This window comes from Rhinichthys klamathensis, unplaced genomic scaffold (genome assembly GCF_029890125.1).
Source record: "Rhinichthys klamathensis goyatoka isolate OS25496 unplaced genomic scaffold, OSU_Roscu_1.1 h1tg000149l_1, whole genome shotgun sequence".
NCBI classification, from domain to species: domain Eukaryota; kingdom Metazoa; phylum Chordata; class Actinopteri; order Cypriniformes; family Leuciscidae; genus Rhinichthys; species Rhinichthys klamathensis.
Genome location: NW_026606684.1, coordinates 972,368 through 989,774, shown reverse-complemented (window position 1 = coordinate 989,774; position 17,407 = coordinate 972,368). Strand labels below are relative to the sequence as shown.

The 17,407-nt window shown below is 45.2% G+C and overlaps 1 protein-coding gene across 2 annotated transcripts in view; it reads right to left on the bottom strand.

Moving 5' to 3' along the window:
- The window catches only part of grin2aa (glutamate receptor, ionotropic, N-methyl D-aspartate 2A, a), a 250,984-nt gene that overhangs the window by 23,747 nt on the left and 209,830 nt on the right, over positions 1-17,407 (bottom strand). For both annotated transcript variants that reach the window (XM_056258184.1, XM_056258185.1), the window contains one exon: positions 10,686-10,888. In XM_056258184.1, the coding sequence (XP_056114159.1) occupies positions 10,686-10,888 (203 nt within the window). The remainder of the gene's footprint in view (positions 1-10,685; positions 10,889-17,407) is intronic.

The following is a 17,407-nucleotide window of genomic DNA, read 5'->3' as shown; positions in this document are numbered from 1 at the left end:
CATTAAGAGGGTAGGGGACCTGCACGCATTTTCTGTAGACGAAGCGTGCCTTGAATTCGGGCCGGCCTGTTCTCACGTGATCCTGAGACCCCGGCCTGGATATGTGCCCAAGGTTACCACCACTCCCTTCCGGGACCAGGTGGTGTGCCCCCTTGGTGTGACAGCACACTCCACCCAGAGTGTGGCTTCCTCTTGGGCTCTAGCGCATGGCGCCTCGCAAACAGACATCTGCAGAGCTGCAGGCTGGGCGACACCCAACACATTCGCCAGATTCTACAATCTTCGAGTGGAGCCAGTGTCCTTCTGTGTACCCGCTTCAACCAGCCGGTACTAGGACCCACTCGAACTGGATACGTGCGATATTCTCCTCAGGTGAGCCTCACAAGGCCTGAGTTCCTCTAGCGCTGTTGACGTCAACGCCAGAGTTTTGCCTCCGGCAGCTTTCGCGATTGGCTAGGTGCCGCCATGTGCATGTTTCCCCCTCTGGGTGACCCCCACATGTGTATTTCCACTGTAAGCCTCTCTGAGCATGTGTCTTTCCCTTGGCAAACCACTCTGCCACCCCTGGGGTTGAAATATTCCACCCTGCGGGCTGACCACCCCAGTGTTCTCCGTATGCACCCCCTTCCGGGTCATATGTGTATTCTATAAGTCCCCCCCCCGGGCAGGCACTGATTGCATATTTCCTCTGAGATATGCTTCCCAGTGTACCTTGGAATTCCTGTGTTAAGTAGGAGTCCATCGTCCGTGCTAGTCTCACGACAGGGAGCTCAGACTTACGCAGGGCACTGGAGGACAGCCGAGGTGGCGTGATTGGACTGGGAACCCCATTTCGTCGTCATTCGACGTAACTCGAAGTGACTACGAAAGGGAACGTCTCGGAACGTCTCCCTGCCACTTCCGCTGTACCGCTGGAACAGCTGAGTTCAGTCTTGGCTCCTCAGCTAAGAAACATGTCTGCATAGTGCGGCGTCCTTCCTTTTATACCCACGCTGTGGGGCGGAGTTACGCCATGCAAATTCCGCAGACCCATGGCATTTCCTTGCCATTGGCTCGTTTTATTTTTTTTGAAGATGAGAGGCTTCTAGGTGAACCTCATTTCGTCGCCATTCGACATAATGTCTCCGTTCCCTACTCAGGGAATAAGGGTTACATCCGTAACCGAGACGTTCAGTGGACTTCCTTACAGTCATACAGGTTTGGAGAAGACATGAGGCTGAGTAAATAATGACAAGCTTGAAGTTGTTACAATTTGTTTTTGGAAGAAGTCTCTTATTCTCACCATGGCTGCATTTATTTTATAAAAAATAAAGTAAAAACAGTAATATAGTGAAATATTAGTAAAATTAAAAATAACGTTTTCTATTGTTAGATTTTTAAAATGTACAGTAATTCCTGTGATGGCAAAGCTGAATATTCAGCATCATTACTTTAGTCTTCAGTTTCACATGACTCTTCAGAAATCATTTTTGTTTATGTGTATGTTTATGACATTTTATTGTATTTTATATGTAATTTTGTGCCTCATGTAATTATTTTTCTGTACAGCACTTTGGTCAACTTTTGTTGTTTAAAAGTGCTTAACAAATAAAGTTGGATTGGATTGGTTTGACAATACTTAAGCAAATTAATACTGTACATATCGCTGACAGATGAGCTTTCAAATAAGTGGGAAATTCTCTATAGCTTTTACCATAAAACTTTTAGCTTTTGGGAATGTAGTTTTAAGGTTGTTTATCAAACCACACAGAATTTAATCATAAAACAGAAGATAATAACAACTCTCTGATCTTGTTTACGTTAGGTTGAATCAGGGCAGAAGTTCCCGTTGGGTTTTCTGATGCACTAAAGTTAACAACCTCTAGTTCTGTTTACTGTGATTATGGCTAAGTAGTTAAGTTGGCTGAGTAATTTTGCTGATAAAAGCAAACAGATGAGGAACCAATAAAGTAAGGCTGAGAGAGAGAGAGAGAGAGAGATAGAGAGAGAGAGAGAGAGAGGCAGGTCTATCCTGCCAGTGTCTTTGCAAGCCTCAGTAATTCCTGCCTCCTCCTCTTCCTCCAAATGGGCACAATGGCTGCTTGAGAGGGAATTGTGCCGTTGGAGGAAAACAACAGAAAGCGTTGGCCTGTTTGCAAGTGGACGTGTGTGGAATCCATGTATTCTCTCGAGTGTTTGTGTGTGTGTGTGTGTGCTCAGTTCTTTGATGAGACTAATCTTCATGCATACAGAGCAGGCTATAGTGATCCTATGAGATCATATATTCTTCGCCCTATTTAGCAGTGTATGAAATCCAATAAAAGCCCCTATGCATTTCTTTAAGGGACATGGGCAGTTCTCACAGTCTGCATTAATCATGGCTCACAGATCACAACAACTTTTATGACTGTGACCTTTAAAAATACTTGTATATATGCTCAAAAGTGTACACTACCTTTCAAAAGTTTGGGGTCAGTAAGACTTTTTTTTTAAATTAAATTAATACTTTTATTCATCAAGGATGCATTAATTTGATCAAAAGTGACAGTAAATACATCTGTAATGTTACAAAAGATTTTTTTTTTTAAATAAAAGATCATCAGAGAATCGATAAAAAAAAGTATCACGGTTTCCACGAAAAATAATTAGTAGCACAATACAATAACAATAATAATAATAATAATAATTGTTTAAATAATTAAATGCACATAAAAATGTAAATGAACACAAGAGACTTTCAAAATATTTGAAAAATCTTACAGACCCCAAACTTTTAAGCAGTAGTATACTTTTTTTTTTTCAAAACACTGACAACAAACACCTAAGACTCCGTTTACACCTGTAAAAATCAAATGTTTCTTCCAATCACATGTGGACAGTAACACTCAACCACACTTACACCCGATGTACTCGTTACATCATAAGAAAAATGGCATATATGCTAATATTAGTATCTCTGTATTACTCTCTGTTTCCAGATCAGATGGTGGACCTGCGCCTAGACATGACCACAACGCATCCCTGAAGTGTCAGCAGAGATTGTGTCAACTACTCTCCCCTGTGAATGCCTCATCGACACGACAGCAATCGGCACTGAACCTCAACAAACCCGTCTCCATACCAGCGTGATGACTCCGATCTTCAATGGATCTGAATGTTACGATCCGATGGTCCGACTTGTAATGCTGCCTGAATCATAATCATACTGTACACTGTTGGTTCATTGGCCAGAGGAAAACTGGCCCACCGACTGAGCTTGGTTTTTCCCCCATTCTGTCACCCGATGGAGTTTTAGTTCCTTGCCACTGTCGCCTTTGGCTTTTGGCTTGCTTAGTTGGAGACACTTAATATTCAACAATATTATTGATCTGCCTGCATTGACACCATTATATGAGAACTGAACTGAGCTGGACGATGACATCACTGTTTTCTCCAGAGTGGCTACATACAGTATATAAATTAACTAAATTAATAACTTTTTTACAACAAAAATTAACCATGAGTGTTTGGAAGTTTCCTGTCTGTCCTGCAGTTGCCACGCCCATTTTTTCTTTGCCACTCAGTTCCCCATGCAGTTCCCCACACCTTCATCTAATTAGCTCCAATCAGCCACAGACTTTATTAGACCGCACCTGTGCACAGCCCTTTCTCTTTGTTCCTGCCACATGGAGGAATCCTTGTATGTTGCTGCTGGAAATGCCTTGTCTCCTGCCCTGTGTGCGTTATTGAACTATGTAAGTTCCATACGTTTCTCTTTTGATCGTATGTTACTTTATGAGACTGTTCCTTTCTGTCTGTTTAAATGTACAAATGTTTGATTGTCATTCAAATGGATTGTGGCATTATGTAGCTAATTGTATCTCATATCATTTCCCTTTTAGAAACCACACATACACACACACATATACAAACATACCTAATAAAGAAAGACATTGTGTAATCAAGTGACTGGACAAGACTGTTCTTATCGACAACTCCACTGGTCTCAAGCCAGCTACCTGCACATCCCTCTCAAACCTCCTTTTCATGGTCCTTCGAGCCAGAGCCCATTGATGATCGGTGGATATGTCCAGTCACTCCTTGCCTTCGTTACTTCAGCGTCCTCACCGCCAAGCCCAGCGTCCTGTACGCTATGATGATTACGTCATGGAATATGGTCAGCAGCCACGACATCCTGCTGAAACACCAGAGCCACCACCGCTTCACTCTGCAGACATTTTTGGTGTTGGACCTCAGTATCAACCACAGCATGAGTCTGAGGAGGAGGAAGAGTCTGAGGAGGAGGAAGAGCCACCTCAACTACCCAGTGAGGAGGAAGAGGCACATCAACTACCCAGCGAGGAAGAGGAAGAGCCAGCAACAGAGCCTCCCTCACCTGTCTCTTCTGGGAGAGCCCTAGCCCCTGAGTACCCACGTGACCCTCATGTAGCCCCAATTCCTGACCCTCAAACTGAGCTCTTACAGCAGTTACTAGAAGAAGTAAGAAACCAAGGTAGACTAATCCAGCGCTGTATGCTTGGTGAAGGCCAATTCTCACGGTCTCGTTCAGGACCATCCCCTGAAAACCTTGGCCCTCAGTTAGTAGCATCACAAGCCCAGTATGCTGCAATGCCACTCCAGGCTACCACAAGTGACTATAAGCCCTTTTCTTCCCCACCTCGGCAGCAGCTTCTTTATCAACCTCCTGTAAGCTGTGCCCCTGCCATTCAGCCCTTAGCTCAGCCCTGGCAGCACACGAATCCTTCTGATCATAGTAAGTTCCTTGCCACCCGTCAAGTCCCAGTCTCACGTAACCCCTTGCTCCCAGGCTACATGTTGTCACCTCAAATTTCGCCTAGAGCTATGGCCCACTCTGCCCAGCCAGCATACCAGCTCAGCAATGTGCAGCCTCACCAGCTTATTTCTGCAGCCCCACCAAGCCATTTAGCTCCCCCTTCAGGCCGACTGCAGTCATATAGCAAGGTAGAAGGTCCCTCATTCCCTGATCTTACTAGAGAGGATGAAAGCCAGTATATAATGTTAAAGATGGCCCTATCCAACCTGTTGGACCCAAGAGAGTCGGAGCAGTATAAATATCATATCTTACTGGATCACTTAAAGGTAGATCAGGCGAAGCGGCTTGCCTTAGCTTATGTTTATGCCCAAGATCCCTACACTCAAGCTATTCGGGCCCTAGATGAGCGTTATGGCCAACCCAGACAGCTTGCTCTGAGAGAGCTCCGGGATATAATGGAGATGCCTGCTATCCGGATAGGGGATGGGAGAGGCCTAGATCAGTTTTCCCTTAGAGTACAAGCCTTAGTTGGTCTCCTCCAGTCCATGGGCCGTGAAGGTCTCTCCGAGCTTACCTGTGGCTCACATGTCGAGCGGCTACTAGAAAAACTACCCAGTGAGCACTTTTGTCAGTTTAAGAGAAGCATGAGTTTGACCAAACCAGGTCCCCTTTCCTATAACCTCCTAGATTTCTCCTCCTGGTTGCAACAGGAAACCCGCTGCCAGCCCAGAAGGGAGAGAACCCTTCAGCCTGTCCGACCAAGGCCACCACCCTCTCACCCATTCAGAGCTACAGCTATACTTCACGGTAGCAAGACTTCCCAAATGACCTCCCCTAAAGTCCAGATAGCTCCTCCTAGAGCCAGTCAGTTTCCCCCCAACATCACATCCACGCTCTGTCCAGTGTGTGCTTACTGTAACTCCCATGAACATCATGTCAGTAAATGTGATGACTTCCTCCAGCTCACTGAAGATCAGAGAACTAGTTGGATCAAAGGACAGAAACGCTGCTGGCGATGTGCACGAGACCACTTTGCAGACCAGTGTGATCTGAAGGGACGCTGCAACCAATGCAATGGGAAACATCTGCAGGTCCTATGCAACATCAACCAGAGGCAAGTGCAGAACTTCTACCTAGACCATCCTAGCGATTGCAATAAAGTGCTGCTGAAGATAGTTGAAGTGACCCTACGTAATGGAAACAAGTCCTTAGACACGTATGCCATATTGGATGATGGGTCAGAACGTACGATCCTCCTGCATCCTGCCGCCCAGAAGCTCCAGTTGGTAGGAGAGTCTGAGAGCCTGAAGCTGAGGACTGTGAGACAGGATGTCCAGACTCTAAATGGTGCCGCCGTGTCCTTCACCATTATTCCAAAGGCCCATCCAGAGAAATCCTATGCCATCAGGCATGCCTTCACTGCTGATCAGCTTTCCTTATCCGAACATTCTCATCCTGTGAAATCCCTCCAGCGGCGCTACATTCATCTCCGGCAGATTCCCTTGAAGCAGCATGATAACGTAAGCCCCCTTCTACTCATAGGAGCTGATCATACCCACCTTATCACTCCAACACTGCCTGTAAAGTTAGGCCCCCCCGGAGCCCCTGTAGCAATCAAAACCCGTCTCGGCTGGACGTTACAGGGCCCTGCTAGAGATCTTGTTAGCTCTACCTCCACCAAGTGTCACTATATCTCCTTAAAATGCCCACCTGATGACATCCACCACAATGTGCAAAAACTGTGGCAGCTGGACACAGTGCCTCCTAGGAACACAAAATTGGTTGTCCGCTCTAAACAGGACCAAGATGCAATTCACCAGCTGGAGACTCAAACCATCCGAATTCCTGTTGATGACGTCCTACGGTATGCCACACCTCTCCTCCGAGCAGATCCCTGGCCCCCTCTAAAAGCCCCTAAGGAAGCAGTTATGTCCCATCTTCGCAGCTGTGAGAGGCGACTGCTCCAAAACCCCTCACAGGCGGAGACCTATACCAGAGAGATCCAGAAGTTGGTTGATGCGGGGTATGTCAAGAAGTTAACCTTATCTGAAGTAGAAGATACTCCTGAGTCTTGGTACATACCTCATCACATTGTGCGTCATAATGGAAAGGACCGCATTGTATTTGATTGTTCTTTCTCCTATGAGAATCAATGCCTGAATTCACAATTGCTCCCTGGTCCAACCCTTGGGCCTTCCCTCCTTGGAGTTTTCCTCCGTTTCAGGCAGCATAGGATTGCCATCAGCGGAGATGTTAAGTCCATGTTCCACCAGGTGCGCCTGTTACCCCGAGATAAACCCCTTTTGCGCTTCCTCTGGCGTAACCTAGACAGTAGATCCTCTCCAACTGTATATGAATGGCAAGTCATCCCATTTGGCACCACCGCCAGCCCATGCTGTGCCATTTACGCCCTCCAGAGGATTGCCAAGGATGCACAGGCAGATGAGCGCATTACCTATTCCATACAGCATTGTTTCTATGTGGATAACTGCCTTCAAAGTCTCCCCACACAAGAGGAAGCTAAGGACCTCCTTCACTGCATGCGTGCAACCCTCTCCTCTGGTGGCTTTGAGATTAGACAATGGGCCAGTAATGACCCCAAGGTCATCTGTGATCTCCCTTCCGATGCTAGGTCAGACCAGGCAGAGCTCTGGCTGTCACACCATCCTTCCCTTGATCCCATGGAATCTACTCTAGGCCTCCACTGGAATTGCCATACGGACACCTTGAAATACAGGCACAGAGCCATTGAAGCTACTACTCCAACCATGCGTCACATCTACAGAGTTCTTGCGAGCCAGTACGATCCTCTTGGCTACATCCTCCCCTACACAACAAGAGCCAAGATCATTGTCCAGCACCTGGGGGCAAAAGCAAGAGAATGGGATGACCCAAACCTTCCCCACAACATCCTAGAAGCCTGGCTTTCCTGGGAAGGAGAACTCCCTAATCTCTCCTCAATAGTACTGCCCCGTTGTCTTATCCATTGGACAGTAGACACCCCCTCAGCCATCAAAGACCTGCACATCTTCTGCGATGCATCAGAGCAGTCTTATGGCGCAGTCGCCTACATGCGCACTGAAGATGGTCAACAGGTGAATGTGTCCTTCCTAATGGCAAGGTCCCGTGTTGCGCCCAAAAAACAACTATCTATCCCTCGACTTGAACTGTGCGCAGCCCTTATTGGAGCTCAACTGTTCAACCTCCTCCAAACAGAGATCACCCTTAACATCAGACAGGCTACTTTTTGGAGTGACTCTACCACTGTCCTCTATTGGCTTCTCTCAGACTCATGCCGCTATAGGGTCTTTGTTGGAACCAGGGTGGCTGAAATCCAGGAGCTCACCGAGGGCCAGGAATGGCGCTATGTGGATTCCCGGAACAACCCAGCTGACGATCTGACTAGAGGGAAGCAACTGTCTGATCTAAGTAAGCCTTGCAGGTGGAACCAAGGACCTGCCTTCCTCCTGCAACCCCCTGACCTGTGGCCAACTAACCCCACAATAGATCAGGCCGAAGATCCTGTCGAGCTACGTAAGCCCAGTTTCTGTGGTGCTGTATTTCTTTGCCAAAATCCTTCTATCTCCGACCCTACTCAGTTCACCACCTTTCAGGATCTCCTTGACTCTACTGCTGCATCCCATCATGGGGTGGCAGAACCTCCTGCAACACCATCGGCAGCAACCTACTTTGACGCAGAGATTGCAATCCTAAGACAGTCCCAGCTGGATTCCTTTGGAACTGATTTGACATGCCTTCAGACCCACAAACCCCTTCCACATTCCAGTCGTCTTCTTTCCCTTGCTCCGGAACTAGATCCAGTGTCAGGTCTCATTCGAGTAGGCGGACGGTTACGACAAAGCAGTGACCTGCCCCCTGATGCCATACATCCAGTTGTCCTGGACCCTGCCCATCTGATCACAAACCTTATAATTAAAGATTGTGATAACCACCTACATCATTCTGGTCCCGAGAGGCTATTTGCTGAGCTGAGGCGGCGATTCTGGATCCTGAGGGGTCGTGAGGCTGTCAGGAAACACCAGCACAGATGTGCTAAGTGCCAGCAGTTCCGTGCCAAACCCCTTATTCCCCAAATGGCCAATCTTCCTCCTGCTCGCCTACGCCTCCGCAAACCTCCCTTCTATTCCACCGGGATAGATTGTTTCGGGCCCTACAGTGTGAAAGTTGGACGACGAGTTGAGAAAAGGTGGGGAATTATTTTCAAATGTCTGACAACTAGGTGTGTACATCTAGATTTACTCAGTCACATGAACACCGATTTCTTTTCTAATGGCACTAAGGCGCTTTATAGCTCGCAGAGGCAAACCTTTTGAGCTGCTTTCTGACAGAGGTACCAATTTCATCGGAGGCAACAGAGAGCTACAGGAAGTCTACCAATCCCTGACCCCTGACCTCCAGGAAATCCTGGCCAAACAGAGGATCTCCTTCAAGTTCAACCCCCCACACGCACCCCACTTCGGCGGGACGTGGGAGCGTGAAATACGTTCCATCAAGATTGCCCTGCAGACCACTCTAGGTGCCCAAGCTGTCACTGAAGAGGTGCTACGCACAGTGATGATTGAAATTGAAGGTATCCTCAATTCAAAGCCCCTAGGTTATGTCTCTTCTGACATTGCAGATCCTGATCCGGTGACTCCTAACCTGTTGCTCATGGGGCGGCATGACTCTTCCCTTCCTTTGGTAACATATCCTGACTCTGAGCTGCGCAGCCGCCGTCAGTGGCGTCATAGTCAGATTCTTTCTGATCATTTTTGGGCCCACTTCATCAGAAATTATCTTCCTTCTCTCCAGTCTAGACAGAAGTGGCGCACTGATAATCCTAACCTCCAACTAAACACTGTTGTTCTCATTCTTGACCCTCAGCTCCCTCGGTCCCTCTGGCCAGTAGGTAAAGTGATTTCCCTTCATCCCGGCAAGGATGGCCATTGTAGGGTTGCAGATGTCCAGGTGGGGGACAAACAGTACACGAGACCTGTTGCCCGCCTCATCCCACTCCCTGCCCTACCTGAACCCCCATGACCTTCCACTCAAGCAAATTTGCAAGACAAATTTGGGGGCGGCTGTTTGGAAGTTTCCTGTCTGTCCTGCAGTTGCCACGCCCATTTTTTCTTTGCCACTCAGTTCCCCATGCAGTTCCCCACACCTTCATCTAATTAGCTCCAATCAGCCACAGACTTTATTAGACCGCACCTGTGCACAGCCCTTTCTCTTTGTTCCTGCCACATGGAGGAATCCTTGTATGTTGCTGCTGGAAATGCCTTGTCTCCTGCCCTGTGTGCGTTATTGAACTATGTAAGTTCCATACGTTTCTCTTTTGATCGTATGTTACTTTATGAGACTGTTCCTTTCTGTCTGTTTAAATGTACAAATGTTTGATTGTCATTCAAATGGATTGTGGCATTATGTAGCTAATTGTATCTCATATCATTTCCCTTTTAGAAACCACACATACACACACACATATACAAACATACCTAATAAAGAAAGACATTGTGTAATCAAGTGACTGGACAAGACTGTTCTTATCGACAACTCCACTGGTCTCAAGCCAGCTACCTGCACATCCCTCTCAAACCTCCTTTTCAATGAGTGAACTTACTTAAGCTGGACTATGACACTATTTTCTTCTAGATCTGCTGTACAGACGAAACAAACTTTGTTGCATTATTTTCCTGTTATCACTGTAAAGCTGCTTTGAAACAGTCTGTATTGTAAAAAGGTGACTTGACTTGACTGATATATGTAGTCATGCAGTCAACAACACTCAACATATATCAAACACGCTTACATCCCTCTGCACCTCTCTAAGGCCAAAACGTCAAACATCCAACAGTTTGAGAGTGATTTTTTGAGGTGACGTGAGTGATGGGAAAGGTGAGCATGAGGGGAGGTTAAGAAAAACAAGCCTCACTCTTTGATGTGTTTACGACAGGGCACAGAGTTTCTCATGCAGGTGCCCGTGAGGCGCTCCACATTCTCCACGATGACAAAGGGCTTCTCCTCTAGTGTTACAATGGTCAGGTGATTGTCATCTGTCTCTGCATCGCCAAACGAGTTGAAGCGAGGCCACACCGGATATTTCAAGGTCAAACTCTGGTTCTCCCATTTGCCCATCTGGAAATAAATCAAAAAGAGGAGTTTCATATTCTTGCTTAATTTTACATTTCAAAGTAGTTTATTGGCATTATTGTTGTTTACTTGCAATATTGCCATGTATCAATACAAACAATAACAACAGTGACAGAAAAAAACCGAATGAAAAATTAGGTGTTAATTAAAATAAGAATCATTAAAAAATAATCAAACTAAACATCAAATACAATTAAAAAAATATTAAAATATTTGTTTGGCTGAATGTGGAATGAGTTTATTTTTCAAATTATAGTAGTGAAAGGGAAAGTCTGCCTCTGTCTCGACATCACCAGTGTCACAATACGCAGAGAGTAATTTTTCCTCTGGATGCCATATTTGTCTGTCAGTCTTCTGTGGATAGACTGTGATCACTAAGCCTGTAGTTGCTGAGGATCCATCTCTGTTTTGTATCTTTTTCTCTGTCCCAGAGGGCAAGGTGTGGGGATAAAGCAATGCTTGAGAGCAAATCATATCAGATCCACAGAGGCCAGCCCAACACATTCATCAAATAGTGCTACATAGTGTCTGAATATGCATCAATACACAAAAATAAAAACAGTGACAGGAAAAAATAAATAAAATAAAATAAAGATGACTGTCAATTTAAAAGATACCAGTAGAAATAAAATGTAATTAACAATAAATAAATCAATAATAAAACAACATTATGAAAAGCTTGCATATAACACATTCCTTGTATCCGAATATGCATACTTCTCTGCTATACAGTTAGGTAAAAAGTTGTTCGTCAAATTAGTATAATGTTTGAATACTCAGTCTTCATTACACAGTAGGCTAACAATACCCGGATGATACCCAGATTGGTGCCACTCTGGGGAACAAGAAAAACCCCCTGAAAAAGAAGTTCAGTCATGATGTCAAGATACCAAGCAGATCTGCTGGATTCTCAGTTAAATATCCATAGTGTACTGGAGAAAGATGAACAGTGATCGCACTAGCTGCAGTAGTGCTAACCAGTGTCACGGGAAATTTGGGTTAATGCTGTTAATCCTATCAGCGAGTTTAAGGAGGAAGCCGTAATCACGGTCTTCCTATCCCTGATGAACCGGAGACTGAGGACGTGTCTGACACCGTCAGAATTCCCTTTATCAGCAGCACAGCCGCCGATTCAACCGCAACCTTATTAGAGTCAAAGCGCCTTTCTTTTTGAATTCCCCCCTCCAACTTTCTTCAACACTTCTTGTTCTACTGTGTGCAAATTTCATTTCATTAATCTGTTTCATTTGGTTTGATGGTACATTTCTTTTGTCAAGCATTGTGGGTAAAAATGGCTCACCCAGCTTATCTGTCTCAGCTGAAGACAAAAGTAACTCCTAGCAGTTTCTGTCAGGCTTCCCGCCCTAAAAGAATAATTAATGAATTCAATATTTTCAGAGTATTTTCTTTTCTGAAAATAAAAGGACATGACTCCTCTTGTATTGTCAGTCATTTTGGCGTGCAAACATTTTAGTGACGCTGGAGTAAAGACGTGTAATATTCGGGCACAATTCCCTCTTTGCGTGTCGATAGTAATGCTTATGCATGTCTCGCAGGACACATATTTTTCTGTACTTGCTGATGATGGAGCGATAGGCCACAAGCAACTGAATAATTCAGTGTGTTTTGGAAGGGTGGTGAGCTGACGTCAGCTTGCCCACCAATGAAAACAGAGTGCAAATGCTAAGAACAACAGAATGCTGCCTTGAGTTGAAACTGCACCGAGCTATTAATTCTTAATGGAACAGGATTCAGAAATTGCTAAACCTAGCTCTTGCTAGTTTTTTTCTCTCTTATCTAACTTCTTTCTACCGTCTCATGAGTAGTACACACACTCTCTCTCTCTTGCTTTCATTCTGCTCATTTCGGCCTCTGGCTCAGCTTTCTCTCCTTATTTTTCCTCTGTTATTTGGATTATATGTTGAAACTTTGTTGCCCTTGAAACACTTCAGCATACATTCATTACAAATGCGCACACATACCTATATTGTAAACATCCAGACATGGCACTCCTGGGTCCCTATCATACACTTGGCGTAATGCAGCACCAGGCGCAACGTATGTGTTTTTATTGTTAGTTTCAACCCGACGCAGTTAGCATTTTCACATCCTGCGCCTCGTTGTTTAAATCGCAAATGCATTTGTGCCCATTTGTGTGCCAATGGGCATGCTGGTCTGAAAACGAGGTGTGTTTAGGCGCATTTGACGCGTTGCTATTTTGAGGCAACAACAAAAAAAAAATTTGTAATTTAAAGGGCACATTAGTAATATGCATCTATTGGCGGGTGCACAACGCGCGTACACTCTGCTTATTACACACACACATGGACACGCAGCAGCACACAAACTAGCCAAATATTAAAAATAAAAGGATTACAATGTAAAAGATTATTATTGTGTACATAAAGATATGATGGAATCCAGCTTGTCCAGTAGATGGTCTGCTTGCATGATTTAACCTCGCGCACAAGCATCCGTTTGCTCTCTGGAGACGCGTTTAGTCTTTCCGCTTGCAAATTCCGCCATGTAAATAGCAATCCGCCACAACTGGCTTTCCATGTGCTGGGCAAGCCAACCATTTTTTTTCAGTCGTTAAACTAGCAAAAGTGGATTCAGACACGCCCTAAGTGCACTTGCGCCGTGCGCTTTAGACCATGCGCTTAGATGTTAAAATAGGGCCCCTGATGTCTTAAGACCTTTCAGACTAGATATAAACAATATGTCAATATTCAAGCTAACAATTTAAAATCTGAGTGTGATATTGCTTTTATACAACTACTAAATAAACAAGAAGCGATTATTGAGTAACTTTTAGATCCATTATTGCCTGTTCCACTACATTTTACACTTGCCGACTATGGATAGAAAAAGTTGTGTAGTAGATGCAATCAGAACATACTACACGTATGTTTTCACTGTGTGAAACCCATTTAGAATGTCCTTGCACTTGAAAAAGTAGTGAAAGGAAAGGGTTTTAAATATCCTACATAATGCATTTATGAGGCATTACAATCAAGCTGTGAAACCGTGTCTCTTTTGTGCGAAAGTTCTTTCCTTTTATGAACAGTGAATATTCTAAAAATCATGCATAAACCAAGAAGACACTTAAACAGGAAGAGACTTGCAAAGCGAGAGAGAGAAAGACAGAAATTGGATAAACTAAATTAATGAAGAAAGGCACTTGTGCTCCAGACACTAAGTAATGACAGTGTTTGAGCCACTCAAAATCGAATAAAACAACACAGGCAATGTAGCGCATGTGATGAAAACAGTTGCATCCCGCCACTATGCGAAGTAAGCAGGCTGTGCCTATGCATTTCAATGACCTCATTAGATAAATATAATTAAAAGGGAACTTTGTGAAGCAATGGAGTAGAGAATCCAAATTAAGATGCTTAATTTCCTCATCATTGTATTACTGCTCTTAATAGAGAAGTAAGTTTGTTTTCTTATTTAATTTGAATACTATTGTTCGTGTTTACTATGACAGTGAAATGAGGTTATTGTGGATACAGGCACACATTACCTCTGACTATTTAAGGGGCCCAAACAGTAGAAACTGTTAAAACTTATGTCTTATGTCTTACGTGTCCACATACAATAATTATATATATATTTTTTTTTTCAAATGGCATTGTAAGTATTTACAAATGTAAATTGCAAAAAAAGGGGTAAAAAAGTCCTAGGAAGATGGCGAAAACCTTTAAGAAGTTGAGTGAGACTAACATTTCCATACTGACAGTAAAATCACTATTGACAAATAATCTAGATGAAACGTGAGGAAGTAACTAAACTAGTGCTATAGGGGATGTCAGTATTGAAGCTGCATGGGGAAGATGGTTGTCACATGCTGGCTTGACTTGATAATCCAGACAAGGATGCTTGACAAAGACGAATGATGAAATAACATGTAATAAACACACAGAAACACCAGGACAAACAAAGAACAGAAGACAACTGAGGGTTTAAATACACAGTGGCAATGAGGAACAGGTGAGACTCTTATCAATTAAACAATGAATAACTATGACAACTTAGGAAACAGGAAAAGGGAAGCTAGACAAAACAGAACAGAAAGGACTTCGAACCAAGAGTCCCAAAATACATAGACCAAAACCATGACAATGTTAAAGTCCATCTCTTGAAAATGCAGGGCAGTTCCCTTTCGAGGGAACTCGCGATGCGTCATCGACGCTTTGGGAACGCCCCCAGCGTGAATGCGTCTGAGCATCAATGTCAACTAGTCCAATGGAAAGAATGAGCGTCACGGGCGGGTGACGTCATGACCAGGAAGGGATAAGAGCACATCCGGTGAAACGCGGCATTAGCTTCTGTGTCTCAGCAAGCGATCTGTGTTACTCTGTCTCTGTCTATTTATTGTTGTCTGTTCGATATTATTGGGAAGAGTTATGGCGAAACAACTTTACAAACTCTGTGCTTCTCCCTGCCCGCGTTATTTAACGGGTGGGGACACACACGAGCTTTGTGTAGTTTGTTTGGGAGTGGAGCATGCGGTATCAGCCTCCGAGGGGGCCGATTGCAACATTGTGAGAAGCTTTCGCTTCGCATGCTCCACTCCCGCCTGTCACTTTTCGAGGAAAGTGGCCAGGCTCGCGATCCTCAGGGTGCAGGACCCGCGTCTGCCGAGGCAGCGTGGAGAATGCATTCCTGTGGATCGCGAATAGGATCTCTTTACGGGGTTGGAGACGGGTCCGCGGATCTTATCTCCTCCCTTTCCACAAGGGATCCAGTGCTCTCTCTCCGGTCTCGGAAGCCCGCGCTGCGGTCTCTTCCGCCCGGGGAGAGAAATCAATGCTTCAGTGCTCTACCTCCGAGGAGGTAGATGTGGTGGGCATTGAAAGTGTACACAATCATGGGGGAAGTGGATTTGCCATCTCTTTCCCCAGCGTATGAGAAATATATAAGCCTTATATATATATATATATATATATATATATGATAGTTTATATATTATATATAAAAAATATATATATAAAAATAAGCTGGTGGAGGTGTTTAGTAAGGCTGTAGATAAATTAAATATTTAATGGCCAGCAGAAATAAGGGGGCACTCGTTCTAAAAAATAAAACGAGTTTCCTTCCCTCTATTTGTTCACCTCCATCACGGGGGTTTCCATTTTTCCCGATCTGCACAGCGAGCTGTCTAGATCATGGAAAAAGCCTTACTCTTCTTGTTTTTTAGCCCCCACATTCATGTATATTCAGATATTAGGGGGTTAAGAGAGTATGGCTATGGGGCAATACCCCGGTTAGAACAGACGCTTGCGAGCTATCTGTCTCCCGGTTCAGTATCGACCCTGAAGGCGTCGGCTTCTCTCACTAAACCATTAAAGAAAACTATTTTTAATCTAGTGGGAAAAGCATTTACGGCAGTGGGTCTAGCAGGAGCCTGCTTGCACACTATAGCAGTGCTACAAGCATATCAGGCTGACCTGCTGTGGTATTTGGACAGAAGTGAGGGAGTTTGGCCTGATGGGGTTTGAGAACTTCGTCGGGCCACAGATTTATCTCTCAGGGATGGCAGCCCTTGTGGTCACTGAGAGACACCTCTGGATCAATTTGATGGGAATCATGGAGAAAGATACAATATAATCTCTCCCTCGCTATGTCCAACCCCCTGGGGCTGCTGGGCGTGAGCAGCTCCAGCCGTCTAGTTTCTCATACACAACACAGCAGCCAAAGCCTTCAAAGCAGAAGCCGGATCCGAGGACCGTTCTTCATGCTGAGAAAGCTTCGGCTCGAAGGAAAAGGTCTGGCGCCACCGGCGTCAGACCGGTGAGGGCAGCCCCAATCGGGGTGGAATGGTGTACACCTCATTATACGGTGCCCTTTCCATCTCGGTGCCCTCAGGGGATCGTTCTGCCAACCCGCCACCCTTGGTGCTCGGGGCGCAGCGGTCTCCAAGCGAGCTTCTGGCGCAGCGTCAACTCGACGTTGCGTCGAACTCGCGCCCTCTGAGGGGGGTTTGAAAACAGTCAGTTCGGGTGGTTCCTGCCAGTATGCTTCAGGTCCCCGAGCTGGCTGTCTTTATTACACCAGAGGCCAGCCTCGAGGGGCTGGTTCCCTTGGTAGATTTTCTGGCAGCGCATTAGCTACTGCCAAATATATCTCTATGGGTCCTGCAGTTAGTAGTAAGAGGCAGATTTGGTTCTCGTCCTCCAGGCTACAACGGGGTGTTGCTCACGTTAGTGCATTCCGAGCAGGCTCTGGTAATGGAGCAAGAGGTAAAGGCCCTGTTAGCAAAGAAAGCTATAGAGCAGGTGTACTCACCCGACATTGCGTCGGGTCTTTACAGTCGTTATCTCATTTCTCCAAAAAAGGATGGAGAGCTGCGTGACTTACTAGATCTTCGTCTGTTGGAGTGTTTGGTGCTGGAACTCAAGTCCAAGATGCTGACACTCAAACAGATCGTGACTCAAATCAGATCCGAGGACTGGTTTGTCACGATAGATCTAAAAGACGTATACTTCCATATCTCCATCC